The sequence below is a fragment of the Hemibagrus wyckioides genome, linkage group LG06, assembly GCF_019097595.1.
Source record: "Hemibagrus wyckioides isolate EC202008001 linkage group LG06, SWU_Hwy_1.0, whole genome shotgun sequence".
NCBI classification, from domain to species: domain Eukaryota; kingdom Metazoa; phylum Chordata; class Actinopteri; order Siluriformes; family Bagridae; genus Hemibagrus; species Hemibagrus wyckioides.
Window position 1 is genome coordinate 3,400,655 of NC_080715.1, and position 25,937 is coordinate 3,426,591.

General features: G+C 37.9%; 1 protein-coding gene across 2 annotated transcripts; it reads left to right on the plus strand.

Moving 5' to 3' along the window:
- The first annotated feature begins 339 nt into the window (after nucleotides 1–339).
- On the plus strand, nucleotides 340–24,172 carry LOC131354578 (sacsin-like). Of its 2 annotated transcripts, XM_058392401.1 has the most exons (9): nucleotides 340–441; nucleotides 1,466–1,523; nucleotides 3,745–3,832; nucleotides 4,881–4,992; nucleotides 9,558–9,704; nucleotides 10,350–11,790; nucleotides 11,885–11,973; nucleotides 12,403–22,691; nucleotides 22,737–24,172. In XM_058392401.1, the coding sequence occupies exons 2-9, from the start codon at nucleotides 1,486–1,488 to the stop codon at nucleotides 23,352–23,354; spliced, it is 12,822 nt and encodes a 4,273-aa protein (XP_058248384.1). In that variant the 5' UTR covers nucleotides 340–441; nucleotides 1,466–1,485; the 3' UTR covers nucleotides 23,355–24,172. The 2 variants fall into 2 exon arrangements, with proteins under 2 accessions (XP_058248384.1, XP_058248383.1); XM_058392400.1 differs by having other exon boundaries at nucleotides 12,403–24,172.
- Nucleotides 24,173–25,937: the final 1,765 nt, after the last annotated feature.

The window sequence follows — 25,937 nt, forward strand, 5'->3', positions numbered from 1 at the left end:
CACCTGTTCATTACACCTGTTCATTACACTTTTCAGTGAGTTTTAGAGTGTGCACACGATGTTCCTGGACGCGAATGCGCACATCGACACAGGTAGACTCTCCAATAAAGTATTAGAATTCTAATGACTTGAAATATGATTTGTATTATATAGTATAAAGAGATATAATGTGGGCGTGTTCTCTGTCTGATTCCCAGAAGTCCCTGTGTAACCGTTTTCTTATAATCCAGTATCATTAATCAGTATAATACATGATTCACCAAGCACCTGCCCACAGTTTTGTGTTCCTTTTCACGGTAAAACGAAACTTTTTTGTTCCTGCGAAAGTGAAACTCAGTGTCCGTATAAAAGCCGAGTGGAGCTCACAGAGAGACATTTCTCATCTCAGCACAGCAGACCTGACATTCTCTCTCTCTTCATTAACATCATGACCGTCAGGAGGTAAGACTGACATTATTCACGTGCATTCATTCGCTATTGCTCCTTGTTCCTTTACTTTAACAATAACAAGAAGATTAAACTACCGAAGAAGCAGACTGCACACTGATTTTACTTTACTTTTTTTTTTTTCTAATTTCTTCTAATTTTGCTTAAACCTACTGCTTGATTATGCTCAATCAGTATTATAAATATTTTAATTATTTAATTGGTAAATAATTAAATTATATATATATATATATATATATATATATATATATATATATATATACATACATAAAAACACAGACAGACAGATAGCTTTGTCACTAAGGTTTATTCTCCTGTGAGAAGTATGCATTTGTCTACTGTAACAGAAAAGAAACAAATGAAAAAAAGAAATGAATAACTACATAAAAACTAGACAACTAAGGTACACCAAAGCAACTTTGTGTTTCCAAAGGTCACTCTCACGCTCAATTATTGTTTTTTTCATCCACCATTTAATTCTTTCTTTAATGTTCATTCAGAATTGGATGTAAAATCTAGAGGCCTGATAAAAATACAAAAAACAGCATGATGCACTCTGGAATAGAGTTATATAGGACTATCTCTTACCATCACCACCACACCTTCATCCACCACATGAGCTTATTTTCCTAACTAGGATGCTGGAAACTGAAAGCTCTTGCAAATATTTTGCAAATTCCTCTCAACTTTATCCTCACTCATTTGCAAAAGGTCTGAAGATGAATCTGATCTTCTGTTCATCATCAAGGGATAAAGCTACAGACAGACTCTCCATTAATCAATACCTTCTGACTGATCAGAATTCAACAGCACTGAGGGGGAAAAAGAAATTCTGCTGTTTCTGATAACAGGAAGTTGCTTGATTCCTTCGGCATTGTAGCTCCACTACAATCCATCACTGATTATTTCCCTTTCACAGCCGCAGTGTTTTATTCCTCGTATTATCTGTTTGTGTAAAATGATAATTAAGTAAATAAAATCAAACTGTGGATGTGTTATATGTGTTTTGTGTTCTCAGGAGAACATAGAGCTGCAGCGATGTCTTTACCACAAGCAAACAAGAAGAAAATAAAAAAGTGAGTGATCTGAGAAAAGTCACTTCACACAAACACACTAATCTAATTACAGTGTAATGATTGCATAAGCAGATATCACACCGTACTGTTGCGGATTTATCCTTAACGCTCTAACAATATTTGTGTGTGATGTTAAAGGGGCAGATTGTAAAAATTAAGACTGTTCTACATCTGTAACACTCATATCACATATACTTTTGAAATCATTGCTTTAGACTTGGGACTAGAGTTTTGCTTCACTGACATTTTTATTATTGTACACTTCTGGTTATATTTTTTCCAGACCAGAAATAGACTCCACCTTCAGTCAGATCAGAGGCTGCTCAGCTCCACCCCTTTTCTTTAAGAAGCTATTCAGAATCAAGTTTAAGCCATCTCGCAACTATGTATATATATATATATATATATATATATATATATATATATATATATATATATATATATATATATTATAAAAAATATTATTATTGAATTCTGATACAAAAAGTAATAAAAGCTTAGAAGTTAGAATAAAGATTAACGTTCAAAAAAAGAACTAATTTGTAATCCCTGAGCAGTTTTTAGCAGAGGGAGTAGGGAAGGCAAAGGTTTGATAATCTTCACTGTAGTACATGTTGCACCTCCTGTGCAGAAATTTACAGTCCGGTCATTTAAGAGCATTTCTGTCATTTACTGGCTGAATAAGTAATATTGTGAATCTATTTAAGAGTATTTTGTGTGGTCGTTTACAGGAAAAAACAGCATCAGAAACTGTACATCCTGTACACCTAAAGTTTGGACACACAAAAAAAAGTAAAAGATGTAATACAACTACCAATAAATTACTTCCCTATACAATAAACAGTGTGCCGACACAAACACACAAACTACATACAGGTTATAATAGTTTATGTCACTTAATGAACATGATAGTAATAGCCGGGAGGCCCCATGAGAAAATCTTGCATGTTTTGTGTACTTCACCGCCCTCTATCGGTGTCGTATAGTGTTTGTTAGTTCACTGCTTTGCTTATTTGGTTATCTATTTATTTTCGTTCACATTGTAATCTTAATTCCCAATTTATTTTGAAATTAATTAATCGATTATTTTGTTATATTGCTTACTTTGTAATTTTTTATGATAAAAATGATTCTACCAAATTTCTATCGCGGTTAAGTCATACACAGAGTAGCGATCTGAAAATGTCTGGCTTTAAAAATAAAAAATAAAGATTTTTCGAAATTCGATAATGGCGCCATCTGGTGGTTTGGTGGAGAAATGCGCAGGTTAGATGTTAGAGAACCCACAATGACTAATGAAGTAATGGTACAAATTGACAAGGCAAAGAAAGAGCTGAAGGTTGCACTGTTTAAGTAAAAATCAATAATATACAGTATAATGTAAGTCACCTGATACAAATGCATAAAAAGAATCAAATTCAGGAAAACAAGAAAAGAAACAAATGCAAAGAGCAAAAACTGACATTCAGGACATGATGGATTTTATCAACACGAGAAGTGAGAAGCTCAGTAGCACAAAGAATGGCTCACTGCATCAGATGAATCAGAGGAAAGAGTACTTTCAGGTCAGCGGAAGTGGCCGGCATTACTTATGTGGCTTCACAAATGTGGGATGGTTTGTACTTATTGTTCCCCAAATGACATGCTCAGGTGACTTCTTCCACAGCTGAGGAGAGCTGTTCTGGTTGGTGTTTGTAGTTTCAAAGTAGCTGTCTATGGGGCTAAGAGCTCACATGATTGATGGGCAAACTGTAAAGCTTCTCATTGTGGTAAAAGGCCATGATGAACAAACAAGAAATGGGTGGTTCAAATAAGTTATCTCTCACTTAAATTCACAGGAGTGGTTCTAGTGGTGTGGTGTGGAAATGTCCAGGCTAGATGTTACAAAAACTCCATTATGTTATAAATTATAATATGCAAATTATTCAAAAACTTTTTTATGAATTACTTCATAATCCAAAGGCAGTGGAAACTGTACAAAGCTATACTGTCTTTCCTGTACATTGTAACTTTATTACTTTATTCAACACAATATAAAGATAATGAGGGTGTTTTAAAAAGCTGCATTTGACCTCAGAGATAGTTAATGTGTGTAAGCACGTTAAACTGAGGATTTATTTTGATATCTACATTTTGACATGTATGAATTGAGATATTAAAAAAAAAAACAACAACAAAAAATCCAATCAACCCACACTACTTTTAACTTTCTTCTCTAAAGAAATGCATTTGGAGCCACAGCGCCACCATTTATCGACTACTTGAAGGAGATTCTCAGACGCTACCCTGATGGAGGACAGATACTGAAGGTGAAAATGTTAAGTGTGTTTATAAATCATGACTGTTCTGATATTTAAAGTAAAACATAACATTTGTCTGCTAATGTTAAATGTTAACTCCTTTACAGTATATGTTTTATAACAACTTATTATTACTATTTACATAATGTTGTTTATAATTCTTCATAACAACTTTTATCTTTGATGACAAAGGATATTCCTCTATGTCTCATGTTCCTTTACTAACTTCATAATCCTTCATATTTACTTAATAATTCTATGTAATCACTTCATCATCTTTAATACTTCATATTGACCTTATATGAACCATATCCGTATCATTTCCATATCCCCTTCAAAACCCTCTTTATAATTCCTTGATCCTTAATACAGTATTCTTTCATAAGCCACACATACTTCTTTTTAGTTACATCTTAATATTTCACAGTCCTTCATATAATGCTGTAATTATTTCCTTTATCCTCCTCTATAAATACTCCACAATCCTTTATAAATTGTTATAATCCTGCATGACCTTTAATATTTCATCATGACTCCTTCATAATTAGTCCATGATCCTTAGACTTACCTTCATTATTACTTTAGATCATTAATAATCACTGTATTCATTCATAACCCGTACAAACTCATTTTGTATTACTGTGTAACGAATTACTTTACCTTCTCTAAAAAAAGTCAAATTTTACTTGTATAGCACTTTTAACAATGGACATTGTCTCAAAGCAGCTTTACATTTAAATGAAAATTCAGAAAAGGGTTTACAAGGTTTAATTTGTAAGTACAAAAACGTTTTTTGCACCTACTAATGAAATCCTTTCTGAATTAGGATTTGATATTTAATTACTTTTCCATCTCTCTTTATACATCTCCTTTATAAATACTTCATAGGAATTTTTAAAACTTACATAATCCCTCTATAATTCTCCATATTTCTTTATATTTAATTTGTAATTCAAGCATTTATAACCCAAAACATGTTGCCTTTATACAGTCTTTAAATTAGAAACAGAGAGAGAGAGAGAGAGAGAGAGAGAGCTTTTAATGTGTTGTTTAACAGGAGTTGATACAGAATGCAGATGATGCCGGAGCATCAAAAACCGTGTTCATTCATGATGAGAGAAGATATGGCACAGGCAGCGTGTGGAACCCAGCACTGGGAAAGTATCAAGGTATTTATATTAATATTTACAAATACAGTTAATCCAAACACGACTACCATTATACTACTGTTACACAAATTGTATATACCAAATACAAAACTCAGGAATAATATAAAAAGAGACACACCACCATTTCTATTATTTTATTATTTGGTTAATAGATATTTACATTTACATGAATGCCTTGAAATTGGCTATTGTTTTACAAAACTTGTTAGCCATGTATCTTTCTATAAATGATAATTTATACTGATGATCATGTAAAGACCATGTAATGATCACTTGCAAGTTCAGTAACACACAAAATCAAATTTATTCTAGTCATGGTGAATTATTATTTTCTGGTCACACAACAAAAAAAAACTTAAACAAAGAAGTATTTCTGCCTATGGACATAACCACAAATATTAGCATTTAAGAAGTAAATATGAATATCCCTCCACCCCATTTCCCCATTTTGCCACCACAGGAACCACAGAGCAGCATCTCTGTTCATCAAACCTAGTGGTGAAGGTATATAAATGAATGTAATGAAGAACAAAAAATCAGGCTGAATTAAAAGTAATGAGTTATGTTATTTTTGGTTAATACTGTTTGATTTAATATACACAGCTCTGCTTCATGCTAATATAATCAATCTTTTTTTTGAATGACAACAAAATGAATCGTTTTTACATAAAAAGTAGGCAAATGTGTTGGTGATAAAATGATTAGTCAACAGACACTCCACCTATCCCTATCTTCTGCATCCTCAACACTTGCACCCACTAGATTCTTATCCTCATTTATTACATCCACATACCTCCTCTTTGGCCTTCCTCTTTGCCTCCTGCCTGGCAGCTCCATGTCCAACATTCTCCTACCAATATACTCTCTCTCCCTCCTCTGAACATGTCCAAACCATCTTAATCTGGCAAACATGGTGTCCAAATAATTCAAGCAAGTGAACATTTTGTCCTCAAAGTTGATGTGTTAACTTAGTTGATTAGGGCCTAATTGTGATGGCTAGACCACTGGATCAGAGCATCTCCAAAACTGCAGCTCTGGGGTGTTCCCGGTTTGCAGTGGTCAGTATCTATCAAAAGTGGTCCAAGTAGTCCAAGGAAGGAACAGTGGTGAACCGGTGACAGGGTCATGGACGGCCAAGGCTCACTGATGCACGTGGGGAGTGAAGGCTGGACTGTGTGATCCGATCCTACAGACAAGCTACTGTTGCTCAAATTGCTAAAAACGTTCATGCCAATTCTGATATAAAGGTGTCAAAATACACAGTGCATTGCAGTTTGTTGTGTATGGGGCCGCTTAGCTGCAGACCAGTCAGGGTCTCCATGCTAACCCCTGTGCACCACAGAAAGCGGCAACAATGGACACGTGAGCATCAGAACTGGACCATGGATCAATGGAAGAAGGTGGCCTGGTCTGATGAATCACGATTTCTTTTACATCATGTGGAGGACTGGGTGCATGTGCGTTGCTTACCTGGAGAACACATGGCAAGCCAGTGGAGGCAGTATCATGCTTTGGGCAATGTTTTGCTGGGAAACCTTGGGTCCTGCCATCTATGTGAATGTTACTTTGACTCAGGACCCTTCCAGCAGGATAATGTGTCGTGCCACAAAGCAAAATGGTTCAGTAATGGTTTGATGAGCACAACAGTGAGTTTGAGGTGTTGACTTGGCCTCCAATTGAGCATTGATAGACAAACAAGTCCAATCCATGGAGGTCCCATCTCACAACTTACAGGACATAAAGGATCTGCTGCTAACATGCTGGTGCCATATACCACAGCACACCTTCAGGGATCTAGTGGAGTCCATGTCTTGGTGGATCAGGACTGTTTTGGTACACACACACACACACACACACACACAAACATATATATATATATATATATATACACTATATTGCCAAAAGTATTCGCTCACCTGCCTTGACTCGCATATGAACTTAAGTGACATCCCATTCCTAATCCATAGGGTTCAATATGACGTCGGTCCACCCTTTGCAGCTATAACAGCTTTAACTCTTCTGGGAAGGCTGTCCACAAGGTTTAGGAGTGTGTTTATGGGAATTTTTGACCATTCTTCCAGAAGTGCATTTGTGAGGTCACACACTGATGTTGGACGAGAAGGCCTGGCTCTCAGTCTCCGCTCTAATTCATCCCAAAGGTGTTCTATCGGGTTGAGGTCAGGACTCTGTGCAGGCCAGTCAAGTTCATCCACACCAGACTCTGTCATCCATGTCTTTATGGACCTTGCTTTGTGCACTGGTGCACAGTCATGTTGGAAGAGGAAGGGGCCAGCTCCAAACTGTTCCCACAAAGTTGGGAGCATGGAATTGTCCAAAATGTCTTGGTATGATGAAGCATTCAGAGTTCCTTTCACTGGAACTAAGGGGCCAAGCCCAGCTCCTGAAAAACAACCCCACACCATAATCCCCCCTCCACCAAACTTTACACTTGGCACAATGCAGTCAGACAAGTACCGTTCTCCTGGCAACCGCCAAACCCAGACTCGTCCATCAGATTGCCAGTTGGAGAAGCGCGATTCGTCACTCCAGAGTACACGTCTCCACTGCTCTAGAGTCCAGTGGCGGCGTGCTTTACACCACTGCATCCGGTGCTTTGCATTGCACTTGGTGATGTATGGCTTGGATGCAGCTGCTCGGCCATGGAAACCCATTCCATGAAGCTCTCTGCGCACTGTTCTTGAGCTAATCTGAAGGCCACATGAAGTTTGGAGGTCTGTAGCGATTGACTCTGCAGAAAGTTGGCGACCTCTTCGCACTATGCGCCTCAGCATCCGCTGACCCCGCTCCGTCAGTTTACGTGGCCTACCACTTCGTGGCTGAGTTGCTGTCGTTCCCAAACACTTCCACGTTCTTATAATACAGCTGACATTTGACTGTGGAATATTTAGGAGCGAGGAACTTTCACGACTGGATTTGTTGCACAGGTGGCATCCTATCACAGTTCCACGCTGGAATTCACTGAGCTCCTGAGAGCGACCCATTCTTTCACAAATGTTTGTAAAAACAGTCTGCATGCCTAGGTGCTTGATTTTATACACCTGTGGCCATGGAAGTGATTGGAATACCTGATTCTGATTATTTGGATGGGTAAGCGAATACTTTTGGCAATATAGTGTATATATATATATATATATATATACTCGCAAACACCTCCCTGCACACATCTCACCTTCACAAATCATGAGTTTCCAAATGCCCTGCTTTGAATAAGGCTTTGCTGGATGGTGGTGTTGCAGCCAGAGTGTGGTGTGTCAGGGCTCTGTATCAGAGTTTCCAATTTCATGAGGTGATACTGATTCTGGAAATGCTTGGCTTTCCCACTGTGCATGTAAATGTACTTGGGTTTTGCCCTGGTCCAAGTGGGCATGGAAGGTTCTACCTGTGTAGAAAATTGGGGATTGGGGGGATAGAAAATCTTGGACCAGTTATCACTGTCAAATTACAGTACCACCAGGTCAATGATCTGTTCCACATCCCACTCCTCATCATCCACCGCTGATAGCAGACACAGTGAATGGGTAGCTGATTTTAGGGAGCTACAGTGACCAGAAGCATTGGTGGTTCTTCTCAGATATCTGCTTGAAGTATTGCAGAACCACCCCCATGATGTGGAAATACTCCAACTATGTGCATAACTGCAGCTATTTGGATGCAGGCTGGGCTTCCCTTGATAGCAAGGGGTGGTGCCACAGAGTCCATTCCTTCTCTGACTATTCCCACACAGTGGTGTATATTCAAGAAAGGCCTCCAGACCGCATGTTAAAGCCATCTTGAAGAACGCCAAATATGGCATAATGACAAAAGAAATATGGTAACCACTCACAGTTACCAGAGACCCCTAAATCATCGACACATCAAACAAATCAAACACACTCTGATGAAATCACCCCTTCTGTTTTCCCTATGAAGACCTTTTATGACATTCTCTGTTGCACTGGCTGTTAAAAAATCACAGTGGGAATTCCCCAGGTCCTTCTTCTTGGTCCATGTAAACAGGTTCACACTCATGTCTTTCATTTTTTCCTTCTTAAGCTATTACTCAGGAATAAGTCATGATCTTTCTTTGTGTTGAGGACAAACCACCATATAGGTGACAACTGCACAAGAATTATTAAGACAACAACAAGAGGAATGGTTCAGTTCGGTTATACATATGTGAAATGTTTCTGACACAAAATGTTAGAAAACAAAGCAAGGTAATATGTTTTTCAGTGATTTTCTCAGTGTTAAAAGTGGAACATGAAGTGATGTTCTATTGCTGTAGTCTGTACACCTCATGGTTCAACATGCATTCAGAGATCCATTTCTGCTTACCAGGGATGTAAAGTGTTATTTGATTAACTGTAGGCAAAAATAATGTTGGACAAATCAAAAAATATTGCTGACTGAACATCTAGTTAAAAGACCATCATTACAGTAGGCACAATTTGACTTTCACCAAATGTTACTAAAGTCTAACAGCATATTCCAATTAGTCAGTGCATCTCAGTAGTTCATTTTGACTAATTCTGATTCAGTTTAATATTAATTCACTGCTCTGGTAGGACCGGCTCTGTACGCATTCAATGATGCAGACTTCACTGAGGAGGACTGGGAAGGAATTCAGCGAGCAGGACGGAGCATCAAACATGACGATCCAACCAAAGTGGGGAGATTTGGGATCGGCTTCAATTCTGTTTACCATGTTACAGGTGAAGATGCTTAAAAATCAATAACTATTAATCCAAGACTAAAATACAACTACTGAGTGTGTTGTCATGAAAATACCTGTGAATATTATTACTGTCAGATAAATACTTTTTAATTTCAATAACTTCAAAAATATTTAACCTTAAAATTCAGCTGAATATTCTTGAATACTATATGTGTTTAATATCATACTATCACACACTAGGCATCCTAGCCAACCATTACAAAGACAATGGAAATTGGTAATTGTTCAACAGCATAAGAAACTCTGTAAATGATAAGCTAAATAAAACAGCATCAGCATCAAAAAATGACTTGCAAATATGCACCATGTTTGCAAGAAGTAAAATGAAGAGTGACTTGTGGAACTGTGTTTGTTATTGAGAAAGCCATTCAAGCCACAAAAGAAAGTAGGAGCAAATGTACCACTTAGCCACAATGTCTCCCTGGTTATTGAATGACTTTCAAAGCAATTAATTTTTTTTATTTCATAAAATATGACTTCAGTTGTAATTTTTTTTTTTATCATGGTGATGATTGAGTGACAGGTTTGCTAGAATGATAAAAGAATTTTAGAAAGAAGACCTTTTGTATAGAAAACCTGTTTTAATATTCTTTCATTTAGTAGATTTTTTTTTAATTTACAGATTTGCCATGTGTATTGAGCTCCAAACACCTTGCAGTTTTTGACCCACAAAAGCAGATGTTTGATGATGACCGTGAGGGCTACCGCTGGTCCCTAGATGATGAAGAGGACAGAAAGCACCTTTTGGAATTCACAGATCAATTCAAACCTTTTCAGGATATTGTTAATCTAGTCTGTGAGAATGATGGTGCTTGGGAGAAGATAATAAATGAGAGCTACTTTAAAGGAACACTCTTTCGGTTTCCTTTGCGCCATGAGGCCTCAGAGATTTCTGATAATTTATATGATTCCAAAAAAGCTACCCAACTTTTTGACAGCTTCATTCCAGATGCAGACATTAGTGTTTTGTTTCTAAGATCAGTCATATCCATTTCTTTGTGGCATATTGACTCAAATGGCCGTGTCACCATTAGGATGAATGTTTCTGCATCATCTCCATCCAGCCCTCTCCAGGAAAGTGATGATTTCAGAAGAAACTGTTTGCAAAGCAGGACTAGCTTTAAAACAGTGTCCTGCAGTTCACCATGTGAAGAAAAAACAACCACCAAATGGCTTGTGAGAGCCTGTCGCTTAACAGAAGGATGTGTACCTGAGATTGATGCACTTGCTGGCAAACTAAGTTTTTACCCTCAGGTTGACATAGCATTTCAGTGTGATGAAGACAGAGCATGCGGTAGTGGAAGACTGAGCTGCTTCTTGCCCCTTCCAAACAACGAGACAAACATGACAGGACTCCCTGTTCACATTAATGCATGCTTTGGTCTTACAGACAACAGAAGGTACATCAAGTGGCAGGAAGAGGATCAGAAGAATGATGAATCGGCAGAGTGGAATGAGCTTCTAATGAAGGAGGTTCTTCCTCATGTATATCTCAAGATAATCCAAGACAGTATCCAACTATCGAGAGAGTCAGTACTTCCTGTAAGTGCTGTGTACCATCTCTGGCCTGATCTGAGAGAGACGGAACACAGGCCACGATGGAATGAAGTTGCAGGAGACCTTTTTCAACGTTTATTCAAAAATCAAGAAATCTTTTCTTTAGCTAAAAATGAGAAAGAATGGGTGGCTGCTTCAGATGCTGTTTTTCCAAATGATTATCCTGACACTGATATAATGTCTGCAGTTTTTTGCTTATTGATGGAGGAAGGAGAAAACCTTGTAACTGCTCCTGACCATGTTCTGCTCAGCATAAAGAGAACCTTCCCAAATCCTGACACTCTGAAATGGGTGACACCGGGTTTTGTTAGATCTGTGCTCCACAGAAGTGACATTGATTCAATCGGTAAGGATAAAAAATTGTCCATCTTGGAGTATGTGCTCAGCGATGGGAGATATGAAGAACTAAATGGTCTACAGCTTCTGCCACTTAGTGATGGAAGTTTCAGGTCCTTTACAAACCGGGAGGAGGACACTGCTCTGATTGACAATGAGAAATTTTCAAGGTAAGCTCTCCTTTTTATTGTGTCTTATGACTCTTGTTTATTGTATCTTCATGTGTTGTGTATTGTCAAAGTAACATGGATATTCTTTGTCCAGAGTGTTGCTACCTTTTTGCAAAGAGAGATTTCTGCCTGATGATTTGAACAGAAACACGGCCCATCATCTAAGACGCATGGCTATGTCAGGTATGGAAATGATGTCTTTTCTATTATTGTAAATTATGCTCATGGTCATTTCATTAAGTCTCATTTTATGTTGGCCATAAAAGCAATTCAGCATCCTATACCAACAAAGTCCAGTATACTTAGGGATGCTTTTGCTACAGTCTAAACTTCATAACAGAGTTATTATTGTTATTTTACCATAATTCTAATGGAGGAATATCATTTCTCACTGTAACTGCTGTAATGTACTTCCCATATCAAATAGGCATATTATAACCAGACTAATGTAGAAATGATCAAATGTTTGCAGTTTTTTTGTTGTACATTACACTGTACAAGTCTTTATGTTGCTTAAATTGACAGCCATAAGTAATAAATACTATTTAATAATTTGCACAAATGCAAATACAATTCTATTGACAATTATACATCTGCTCTGCTTAATTCTAGATTCAAAACTCTATCAACTGATTAATTTGGATGCAAACAATGTAGCTGCTTTTGCCAAGAAACACTTACCCAAAGACTGGAAAGAGACAAAAGGTCATGTGAGGTGGAATTCTGTTAAAGATGATCATCCACCAAAGACATGGCTGAAAGAATTCTGGAAGTTTCTAAATACTCACTGGACAGAACTAAGGGATTTTATTGGCATGCCTTTAATACCCCTGGAACCACTTGAACAAGCAGGCAGTATTGGAATGTTAGCAAGATTGGAGGAGAAATCCACTTTAATTTTTCAGAGGAGCAGAGAGTTCACCTTGTCAGATCAAATGCAAAAAGTGGTAAAGGCAACTGGAGGCACTGTCATTAAGAAAGATGAGTGTCTGAAGCATCATGACATCGAAAGTTATGTACTAACACCATCCCCAAGGAATGTCCTGCAAATTCTTTTGAATTCGGACAAAGACAAGGTTGTCAATGGCATTGCCTCTCTTACAATTCATGAAAAAGAAGAATTTAAAGCCTATATCTCTTCTTTAGATTGTGTCTCTGATGTAGAGCAAGGTTTGCTATCAGCTCTGCCCATTTTCAGATTGATGTCTGAAAAATATGTTGCCATTGAGTCAAAACAAGCAGTAATTTTAATGTCCAACCCAGCAATTCCCAGGGATTTACCTGTACCTAACACCACAGTCCAGTGTGCAAATGAAGCTGACCGCAGACTTTTGACTCTTCTAAAAGTTGAGCTTCTGGACGCTGCTCAGTTAGCCATTTACTTGGTGGACTGCATTGATGACATGCTTTTCAACAAAGAGGATGAACAAAAAATAATGGCTTGGATACTAAATAATGGACATCTTCTGTTCTCCCAAAGTGAAGAATTGCTCATGAAAAGCAAGAATCTCAGTTTCATTTTGACAGACCAGGGTGAACGCAAAAGACCATCAAGTGTTTTTGACCATACAAACAAAACCTTCCTTGATCTTTTTGAGGAAGACTTTTTCCCACCACAAGTTTATAGGTCACCAAAAATGCTAGAAAGCTTGAAACAACTTGGTCTACAGACAAAAGAAGAAGAATTGTCACCAGCAAATGTACTTCATGTTGCCTCACAAATTCAAAACTGTTGCACCCACTCACAAAACAGTGCTTTTAAAAAGGCTCATGTTCTTGTAAGGATATTGAATAAAAATGACTTACTATCAAAATTCTCTGAGGAGGAGAGACAAGATCTTCTTCAGTTGCAGTGGGTTCCTTGTGAAAATCCAAATCAAATTAAAAGTAAAAGAAGCCAGAAGAGGTATCTCTATAAACCGACTGAAATAAGGTCTTCAAAATATTCTGCAATTGTGGGGCATGTCATGCCACTTGTTTCAGACCTAAATGAGAGTATCTGCCAAAAACTTGACCTTAATCGTCCTCCTCCTTCTGAAAAGGTCTTGGAGAATCTGGGTGTACTGATATCATTAGCTCCAACAATGGTCAACCCAGATAGAGATTGTGAGTTCAAAAACAAGCTGCACAGCACATACAAATTCATGCAAGAAAACACTGAACATTTCAGAAAGGAGATGAACAATAAATGCATTCCTTGGCTCTGGAGCCAGACTGAGTTTGTGTCACCTCGGGAAGTAGTGCTCTCCTATCCAGCGGAACTGGATCTTAGCCTTTACATCAAGGAAGTGGAAGATGAATTTTTACAATATGAAGACCTTCTAAGAGAGTGGGGTGTAAAGGAAACACTTTCTGATGAAGAAATAGAAGCCATACTAAGTGAGATTAAAGACAACATTGATGGCAGGACTCCACCTTATGGAGAACCCTCTGAACTTAAACTGTCAACAGCCATCCTTGACTGGATGCGGAAGAATGAAAAGACTTTAAAGGACAGTACGCCTGTACCAGTCAAGGCACAGAACCAAAACTTTACCTTACAGCCTTTGAAAAATACTGTTTTTTGTGATATCAGTGATGATGGGTTAGAAGACCTAAAACAAGATAAAGAGGAGTTCTATGTCATTCATGAGGAGGTGCTACCTATCACTGCAAGATGGATGAAAGTTCCCTTTCTAAGTACCCGTATTTTAAAACCACAGATAATAGGAATTGAGCAGTGTGGTCAAACAGAGCCAATCACTCAGAGAATCAAAAACATACTGAAAGAATATGATGATGAAAGTGACATTTTTAAAGAACTTATACAAAATGCTGAAGATGCTGGTGCGAGTACCTGTGGATTTATGCTGGACTTCAGAACACACCCTTCTGAAGGACTAATTGATGATGGTATGGCTCTATGCAATGGTCCTTGTCTTTGGGCTTTCAACAATGAGCTGTTCTCAGAGGACGATTGGAAAAACATTGTTAGAGTTGGCTCTGCATCAAAAGAAAACAAATTGGAGAAAATTGGAAAGTTTGGACTAGGGTTCAATGCTGTTTACCATGTGACAGATATTCCATCTATTTTGAGTGGAAAAAGTCTGCTCATTCTTGATCCAAATGTAACACATCTGGAAAAGCACATACACAGCAAATCAAATCCTGGGATTAAACTTGACTTGTTCCAAGAAAGACTGTTTAGAAGGTTTCCTGGTCAGTTTAAATCTTATCAGGGGATTTTTGATTGTGATCTGTCAAACAGCAACCAGAAATATTACAATGGTACTCTGATTAAACTACCATTTCGCACAGCAGAGGAGGCCTGCAAGTCAGAAATTAGCTCCAAGGTGTATGACATAGAAAGCATAAATGCTTTTCAGCAACACTTAACAGATAGTTCTTTAACTTCTCTGTTATTTATTAAGCACATGAAGTTACTATTTTTTCAAATCTTTAAACAGGGACCAATCGAGACAGTCCTGAAAATCTCCAAAGAGGTAGTATGTTCAATTAAAATTTCAAATGAACAGCATCTACAGGCCATTAGGGAAGCTCTAAATACCTTTGACACAAACTGCCACAAGATTGTTGACTGTTTTGCTGCAAACATTGTGGAAATAGATTGTGAATGTGCAGAGAGAACTAGCACCCAATCCTGGTTCCTTTATTCATGTATTGGAACAAAGGATTCGCTGAGAATGTTTCAGAGAGAAGAGCATCAATGCAAATTTTCATTGCCTATTGGAGGAGTTGCTGTACCTCTACAAAGAGAATCAGACAATACTTGGTCCACAGATGAAAGACTTGCAGATGGCCAGGCTTTCTGTTTTCTTCCTCTTCCTATTGATACAGGCCTCCCAGTTCATATCAATGGATCTTTTGCAGTCACATCAAACAGGAAGGCTCTGTGGGAAAGTGGGAAAAAGCTGGAGTGGAACAAAGCATTACTCCAAGATGCAGTTGCTACAGCCTACATCACAACACTGCTTGAGTTAAAGAAAATATCCCAAAATGGAAGTCTTCAAAACTATGACTACTACAAATTCTGGCCTAATATTGAAGAAGTAAACAAAGCATTTCAAACTTTGGTTAGTGCTTTTTACTCAGCCATTGTACAGAGTCCGAATGTCAGATCCCTTGAGCTCTTGAGTAATGGAAAAACCTGGTGCTCCTTCGACAATGCAAGATTTCTTGATCCAAGTATTCAAGAAAATGAGGCAGTTGGAAAACTTGCTATGGAAGTGTTCCTGAAATATACCGAACCAAACTATTGTGCTGTCCCTTTGCCAGCCTGGGTAAGGCATAATTTAATTCAATGTGGCTTCAGTGAGATGGTAAAGGAAAGAACTTTCAGCTGGTTTGACTTTTATCAATTAGCTTTCAAGAACTTGAGCAAAATGGATGCACACTGCAGGAATGCTCTTATATTAAATGCCATAGACTTGAATGATCATAAAGTTGACACATTGCTGAAAAGTAATGCATGCATTCCAACACAGAAAGTAAAAACACTTCAATTCACCAACAAACTGGTGAACCCTCATGGGAAAGTAGCATGCTTGTATGAGCCAGAGGAGGGTCGCTTTCTAGATGATACCAAAAATGACTACTTCACTCCAGAAAGGATGCATCGATTGTCAGGCTTGGGAATGTTGACTGATGTACTCACATTAGAGGAAGTTATAGAGAGAGCGAAGACAATCTCCCAAGTTTGGGCTAAAGACAAAAATACAGCATACAAACGTCTGCAGTGTCTCTTTGACTCAATGAAAAAGTCCTGTCATGTTGAATCTTTGCACTGGGAAACCCTCAAGCATACAGCATTTCTTCCTGCTGTAGGGAACAATCAGCACAATGAAGTGATGACCATACTTAAAAAGCCATCTGAAATCTATGTCTGCAAGTGCGAACACTTGGTAAACATGACAGAATTCACTGTTGATGTTTCAAAACTAGGCCTCCTGCGGGATGACCCAGTTCTCACAAAGTTGGGGGTGATGAAGAACCCACCCATTGGGACAGTACTCAGGCAACTTAAAGAAGTACACCATCATGTAAAATCATTTGAAAATTCTGTACTTCTTAACATTGCCAAAAGTTGTTATGACTATCTCAACAAGTATTTGTTGAATGATGGTGATCCCACTGCTATTCTGGAACATGCACAATCAATTCCATTTGTTTTGATTGAAGATCACTTTGTAAATGTGCGATCAGTGGCCATAGGTGGTGAATTTGAGGCGAAGCCCTATCTTTATTTTCTTCCCACCATCCTGTCCAAATTTGAGAATCTTTGGAACTGTGTTGGCATCAAAACACAGTTTACAGCAGAGCAATTTGTTGCTGTCCTTGAAGAAATTAGTACTTTTTCAAAACCACTGAAAAAGAGAGAGCTTCATGTCTGTCTAGACATACTTATAAAAGGGCTGTATGGGGCTGCAGCTAGAGCTGTTGAAAACTGTCTAATGCCTGATGAAAGAAGTGTGTTAACAAACTCAAGCAAGCTAAAATTTAATGACACTCCATGGATGCCAGTGCAAGCTGGGGTAACCCTCTGTCATAAACTAATACCTCGAGAGGTTGCATGCTGTTTTGGTGTAGTGACAACAAGACACCATACACTACAGAATCATCTAGTCAGTGAGTTTTCACCCTTTGCTAAGGAGTTCGGACAACACGAGAAACTAACTGTTCGGATAAAAAACATAATTGAAGCCTATCCAGCCAAGAAAGATATCCTGAAAGAACTCATTCAGAATGCTGATGATGCAGAGGCAACAGAAATCCATTTTGTATGGGACAAACGAAAGCATGGGACTACAAAAACATTTGGGAAAAGATGGGAGTTGCTTCAAGGCCCAGCACTTTGTGTGTACAACAACAAGAAATTCTCAAATGAAGACCTGATAGGAATTCAGCAACTAGGAGAAGGAGGAAAACATGGTACTTTGGGTAGGACTGGGAAATATGGTCTTGGTTTTAATTCTGTTTACCAGCTGACTGACTGTCCATCTATACTAAGTGGTGATGAATATCTCTGCATATCTGATCCAAATCTGAAATATGTGGAGGCTGGAAAAATGTCACCAGGCTGCATGTATTCAATGGATGAAATTTTCAAAAAGTCTTTCCATGATGTTTACCATACATTTCTTCCTGAAAGATTTCCTCTTAATTCTGGAACCATGTTCAGATTTCCACTCAGGACAGAAGAAATGGCAGCCAAATCCGAAATATCTAGAAATGCAGTTAGAGACTATGAAATTATGGAACTTGTCCAGGCTTTAAAATCAGATCCAGAGGAACTGATTCTCTTTTTGAAGTACATCACAAAAATACACTACCATGAAATCAACAAGGACGGAAGTGAAGGCATTTATTTCGTAATTGAGAAAAAAGTAACAGAGAGCACAATGGAGCAAAGGGAAGGTTTTCATAACCATGTTCGCAATTCCTTAAAATCTGGAACTGTAATTCCACGTCGAGCTTTCTATACATTACACATCACATCAGGAAAAAAAGAAAGCCACTGGATAATTGCAGAACAATATGGATCCTTTCTACAAAACCAAGAAGAAGGTAAAGTACCTCAGGCAGGCCTGGCAGCTTGTTTAGGCACAAAACCAACAGAAAATCAATTTTATGGAAAGGCTTTTTGTTCTCTGCCATTGCCAGGAATAACTGGTCTTCCTGTCCATGTGAATGGAAATTTTGAAGTTGATCATTCTAGAAGAGATCTGTGGAAAGAAGATGGTGAGAGTTCAAAGACTAGATGGAATCAGTTACTGCAACTGAAGACCATTGCACCTCTGTATGCTGACCTTCTAACAATCCTCTGTGCAATCTCTAAAAAGGATGAACCCAAAATGATAGAAGATCTCAAATCACATATGAACTTTTGTCTGAACTACTTTCCCTTTGTGTCAAAGGAGGTTGTCCAAGCTTGGCATGATATGATCAATGAAGTCTACAGGTCAATTAATCAACGAAACCTTCCTGTGATACCAACACTTGAAAGTGTTACTGATAACTCCTCGCATGGCTCTGGCCCAAAGTACACATTTAACTGGTCAAGTGTTTCAAAACCCAATTCAACAGATTCACCTCATTTCACAACAGAGAGCCACAATAGTATTCTTCAAGTACTAGAGCACACTGGCATGAACTTGGTACCATATTCATGGCCAATGGAAAAAGTTTGGCAGAGTTTTAAGACTGCAGGTGTGGAAGTGGCTGAAGTGAGTCCTTTATCAGTGATCAGTTATTTGAAGAAGAAAAGAATGAATGATCTCTCACAATCTACAGATGATTTACCATTACCCATCAACCAGACTTTAATCAAAGATTCAAAAGCATGTTCAAATCTACTGAAATTTTGCCTTAGTAATGCTGATAAAGAGTCTTGGTCTGTTGACCTTAATGGGCTGCCTCTCCTCCTCACCCAAGATCAAATGTTGAGGAAGTTCAGCTCCAATTCTCTCAAACTGATCTCACAATTTGCTGACATTTTTAAGGAACACAAGTCAGAATTTGCAGATTATCAGGTTAATTCTTGCCACAAAACTATTCTGCAAAAGGGAAAATATATTGAGAAATTAAGCATCCCAGTGGCAGCAAAGTTTATAAAGCCAGTTCTTCAACAACTACTTCAACACTCACTGCTTAATGAAACAAACAGGCTTCATACAGCAGGAAAGGAAACAAAAGAATGGCTGAAGCAATTGTGGAACTTTTTTGATAATGAAGCCCAAGTAAATGATTCCCAAGGATTTCCATTTTCCAAAATGGAAAATCGGGTCTTTAGTGAAATAAAGAAACACTTCTACGGCAGTCCGATTTTGCCTGTCATTTATCCAGGTCAAAAAGAAACCTGCTTTCTGCAAAAAATTGAAAATCTACATAGTGTTGTTTATAATCCTAAAGAACACATTTCTGCCATTCTCATTAAACTTGGATCCATGACATTAGACCTTGATTTTTTCCTAGGGCTTCGTACATTTGTGTACAGATATGTACAGCCAGAACTGCTAAATATCACTGACAGCAGTGCTGTTCTGAAGCAGCTGGACACAGTTTCTCATTCAGAGTTTGAGAAGCTTTCTGGTGATGAAAGTGATGAGCTTCAACTCTTCCTACAATCTGGCTCTACAAACACAAATGAGTATCAGAGAATGTTTAAATCTTTGCCTTTGTTTCAGACCATTTGTGGAAAACGTCAAAGAATCAATTTTCACAGCAACATATACATTTTGAATACTGTTTTTCAAGAAACCTTTCCAGGCTTGTTCATGTTTGATCACAGTGGCTGCATTTTTCTCAAACACAACCGTGTAAATGTCAGCCTGTCAAAATGTCTGAACATTAAGATTTTGGACGATTTAAAGTACTGTGTAAAATTTGTGATTCCTTCTGTACACAAGCTTAATCACACCCAGCTTCTTGACTTGATAAGGCTGCTAGTGGCCCTGAGCCAACGATCTGACTATAAAGACCATAAAGACAGCATTGCCTTAGCATTGAGAGATGTAAGATTTATTCTGGACATCAACGGCTATCTTCAGAAGGCTTCATACTTTTTTGATGAAGAGGTAAACCTGTATGAAGTTATGCTTCCAAAGGACAAATTTGTCCCGAAGACTTTTTGGAAACTATTCGAAAATAGTAAAAGAGCAAAATCTTTCATCAAGAACCTTGGACTAAAGCATAAAGTATCTGAAGAGGATATAATAGCATTTGCTAATCAAATTGAATCAGATGCTAAAGGTGACACTGAACTGCAGGTTCTAAAACACAGATCAGCATCTGTGCTTAAGACAGCTCTTCGTTTAGCTGATGAGAAAAAATCAAAATTAATGCAAAGAATCGCAACCATAAAATTCATCGTGGCTGTGCAGATTGGATCAAAACTTTGTGATTATCACAATGCATTTGCCCAAGGACGGGACATGATTGCCATCAAAGAATCACTGCTTGAAAAGCAGCCTTATCATCAATATCTCATATGGACCACCATGCCAATACTGCCTTCAAGAGACTTCAATTCCAAAGAGTTAAATGCCCTAAGGATGGCAGGAGCCTTAGATGAACCACCCTCACAGCAGGTCATGCAGAACCTAAAAAATATCTGTAGATCTCAGTGCAGAACAAAACAGTTGGTAGAGACGAGAGCTACAGTGTTCAAGATATCATATGCCTATCTACAATCTGTGCATTTTAATGAGTCTGTGTTGGCTAATGTTCCTCTTGTTCTTGTTGAAAATGACACATATCTTGTGAAAGCTAGTCAAGCACTCCTGACACTACCTAATGCTGATGAGTTCAGGCCATACCTATACCCCATACAACCAAAACATGCAATGTATGCAGAATTCTTCAAGAAGATTGGTGTTGATGAAAAGCCTACTGTCAGACAATTCTGCACTGTACTTGAGGAAATCTATACAGAGTGCTGTGATAAGACAACCCTTCAACCAAACCAGCAGAAAACTGTTCAGCGTGTTGTGCAGCAGCTTTTCATGCTGATAAACAAGGAGAGAACAGTAACTGACTTTCAGAACATCACGCTATACCTCCCATCGACAGATGGAAAACTCTATGAGTCCAGCACATTGTTTTTCAACGACACCTTCTTTCAGGCCAACAGACTAGAGGATTCACTGAAAACAAAACTGAAGCTACTTGTGAAACTAAACGAGTGTCACCTCAAAGAAGATCTCTATGAACATCAAAAACTGTTGCAGTTGCTTCCTAAAGAAAGTCAGCCTAAGCTGCTCTCTCAAGTAATTTCTGTGAATCTGGTTTCCACACTTGTGGAAGACTGTGATTATGGAAAGTCATGTGAATTTAGTGGCTGGTTTGAAAAACGTCTGTCCTCTCGTGAATTCCATCATGGTCTCATATGTCTGATCAGACATCAAACCAAAGGCACCATTACACAGGCTGAAGCTGCACATATGTGTGAAAAAATATTTGGCAAAATTCAAATAGTCTGTTGCAAGAATTTAATCACTGAACTTTTGTTAAATCACCAGCCACTAGAAGGTACTGAGACTGAAACTCAGGTCTATGTGGAAAAACAGCAAGATGAGTGTGTTTTCTATTTGAAGCACAATGATAACATGGCTCTCAAAGTGGTGAATGAGGTCAATATGTATCTTACCAAAGAAATCAATGCGCTTCTGCAAAATTCCTTGAATTCATTAAGCCTACCAGTACTGGGACATCTTTTGTTATGTGAAAACTTGGAGGATGTTAAAAGGGCCTTGGAACAACATGGAGTTCGTAACACTGCGAATGATGGGGGACTTAGTTTCCGTCCAAGCCCTGGAACTCCGATACCAGAAGAATGGCATGATTCCCTTGATATGGACCTCCTCAACAATTTTGAGAAAGGGGAGTATGTTGGTTTCAGTAATGATGAATTGGAAAATGAATATATTTTTGCCATTGTTGTGGAGTGTTTGGATCAGTATCCAGGACAGACCAAACTAAATCCTTCACGATACAGAATTCAAATTGGAGATGAAAATATCATTGAAGTTAGCTCCCTTGATCTTTATCAGTTTAAGAGAGAAAAAGGATCAGGTCCAATTGGAAATGTTACCTGCAGAGACATAAACATTTTGACTAACCTATCATGGTCTGTAGCTTCACATTCTGAACCTTCACAGTCTGCACCATCCCCAAAGAGGCCTTTACCACAAACTTTGAAAAAGGTTAAAACAGAGATTGACCAGAGCTTGGAAGAGATCTGGAAGATGTCCGATGAAGACAAATCAAAGGCCATTAGACGTCTGTACTTAAGGTGGCATCCAGACAAGAACCCGGACAACACAGACCTTGCCAGTGAAGCATTTAAATATTTGCTGAACAGAATTGAAGATCTACAGCAAGGAAAGACCAAACACAAAACATCAACACAACCAAACACAACACATTGGGCCAACTTCAGCAACACATCTACACAACCAAACACAACACATTGGGCCAACTTCAGCAACACATCTACACAACCAAACACAACACACTCGGCCAACTTCAGCAATTTCTATGATAGATGGAACTATGAGGCTAGAAGTCACAAAAGAGGACGAGAGCGGTTTTATCAGAACAATTTCAGACGGCAATATAATTTTTGGTCACATTTCCAAGAAACACCAAGACCAAACAAAGAAGAAGCTAAGCGCTGGTATAGACAAGCACAGTGTGACCTTTGTGCTGCTCAAAATGACTTTAAATACGACCCAAGCCCAGAGTGGTGTCTTTTTAAAGTGCATCAGGCAGTGGAAAAAGCTCTAATAGCGACAGAACTTAGAAGGAATGGACAGCATCCTGAAACTTCATTTACCATCGTAGGCCTCGCCCAGAAAGTATCACAGTATGCTATCTACCTTAATGATTTGCCCCATGTTGTGAATCACTTGAGGACACTTGGAGTTGATGGTAAGAAAACTCAATATCCAAACCTCCACCCATCACCCCACATTCCAAACGGACAGTTCAAAACTGAAGATGCTCAAGAGGCAGTGGAAATAGCAACAAAGCTGCTAATGAAACTAGACAAATATATAACTGAGTGATATGTATATATGTATGCATGAACGGTTAATGCTACCATTAGCAATATTGTGCAACTTATCTTTAGTTAACTAGTGTAAATATTTAAAAATGTTCACAGAACAATTCAACTAACTATCTACTAAAATAAAAAAGATAAGATCTTTTGTACTGTATGTCACTGCAAATCACATTACTTATAAAAATGTATTTACTCATCTTTAGAGAATCTATGTTATATTCATTAAAAATGAATAACCATATTTTATTGTGCTTTATGTAATCAATGTTACTACTGTACTACTAATTGTCACGGCCAGGAGCCTCGCCCTAGGCAGGGCTCGAACCCAGGCTGTCTGTGGTGCCCGTGCCCACGCTAGCGCGTGGCTGAATGCAGACCCAGACACAGGATTCAGTAAACCGTTGCTTTTATTCACATGAAGACACGACATGGGAAGATTAACAGGCTACGAGTCATGGCGTGGTTAAAAAAAGGAAAATAAAGACGGAACAGGTAGGAAGATCAACTCAGGAGCATAGACGGACTGGAACCACGGAACGAATGACAGATAAACAATCACGGACAAAGACATGCACAAAAGGATCCCTATTTATAGGGCTAGACATTAGGGTAAACTGGGTACAGGTGACAATCAGGGGAGAGAACAATTGTACAGGTAATCACATGAACGACACACGGACAAGCAGGCTTCTCGGGTTCACCTGCCAGTGCCCTCCTCAGGCCAGGCAGGGAACAGTCCAGCAGTTCCTGACACTAATTACAATAATTAAAATGTCAAGAGAATTTATTTTGTGTGAATATTTGGTGATGAATACATTCCTGGTTCAGAATCCCATGCACAGTTTTATTCATTAATTGTGAAACTACATTAAATCTAAGTACCTGAAGCATTTCTGAAGTTAGCTCCCTTGATCTATCAATTAAAGATACCAAAACACCAACAGATTTTGTGTAATCTAATTAATGTTATATTAATAAAATCAAAATATTAGCTTAAAGTCAGACAATTTAATAACTAGCAATCCCATACCTACGTTTTTCCTCGGCATACTGAAGCAACAGCCTTCTCTTTATCCCTTTATCCCTCCTCTTTATCCCTAGATTTAAGAAAAAATATTTCAGTAATGATTTTAAGCCTCATCATCACAGTACTGAGACAGCAATGGATAAAGTGGTAACTGACCAACTATAACATGCTGGTCTTCACACACATGAACATAATCCCGACATGCCAGACATACTCATCCCCTCTATCATCAAAACACCACCTGGGAGAGTAAATGATTAATAAATATTTTAAAATAAAAATGAAATGACATAAGGATTTGCTTTTTGATAGTAACAGTTTTAATAATAGAAACCAAACATAATTGTTATAAAATCAATGGAACCACTGAAATGTACTTTTGTAGGCAAACATTAAATTGTTAATGTTTGGCTCTATTACATTATGCATAAAATATGGCATCTTAAACCGTATAATAATATGGCATCAGATTGTGTGGTGTGATGTTGCCAAATGTGAAGCAAGTGAAGTGATTTACTGATACATCCCATGTATCCCAGTCATTTGCAAAGAAATCCAGTGTTTACTGTACTACTTAACAGAATATCATGTTTTTTTTATCTATAATACATATTATTAACTCCCTCTCTTTGAGTTAATAATAAGACAAAAACCTTATGTTGATTTATTTTTTTGATATAATGTGGATTTTATATAACTGCTGAAGCCATGGACCACTTACAAAGCTTATCTCAAAAGGTATCAATCAGAACAGGGTACAAATCAATTTACAAAATATTAGCATCATTGAACACTATTTTTAAAGGTCTACAAGGAACTCTTTAAATTCATTTTTAAAAATAATAATAATATCTTAAGATACTAAAAAATCAGTCATAGTCATCATGATGTAAATATCTCTAGTGCTTGTTAAAGTAGTTTTAGCTACTTTACAGATGTTCTACAATTCATTTTATTGAATGAGTGAATAAATGAATGTGAAATATATCATCATAGATAGTTAAAATTACCAAAGAGTTGTACCTTTTAGTACAGAATAATGTAAGTTTCTTGAAGGTTTTTTTTATTTGGATCTTTTTGCAGTAAAATAGATCTAGATCTATTTTATCTATATAAAACTTATAACTAACCAGTGGTTATAGGCTAGTCTTATGTAACCAGGCATTCAGACTGACATGTAACGCAACCACTCACAGTTTAGCATTATGTTTAGGGGCGTGAAAATGCAAAGTCAATGTCCCAGCAAACACAAACTAGTGTGCAACCATAGCACACCAGTCTTGTTTTTAAAAGACTGATGAAGTCAACGAAAAATATGTTTTGCCTTTATTCAGAGAATTTTAACAGTAATTTAAAAGTAACAAATACCAATGATTTCATACACAAGTCTTTAGACAAAGTGAAATTTACTGTGGTACTGGAGGAGTTTGCTCAAGAGAGAAGTTTTGCGATTTGCATTTTTGTAAAACTGTCATTAAGATGAGTTTCTCACAAAAAGTGAAGCAGATCAGGGGTGTAAAGAGACCTATGAAGAATCTAGTAAATAATATTTCCAGA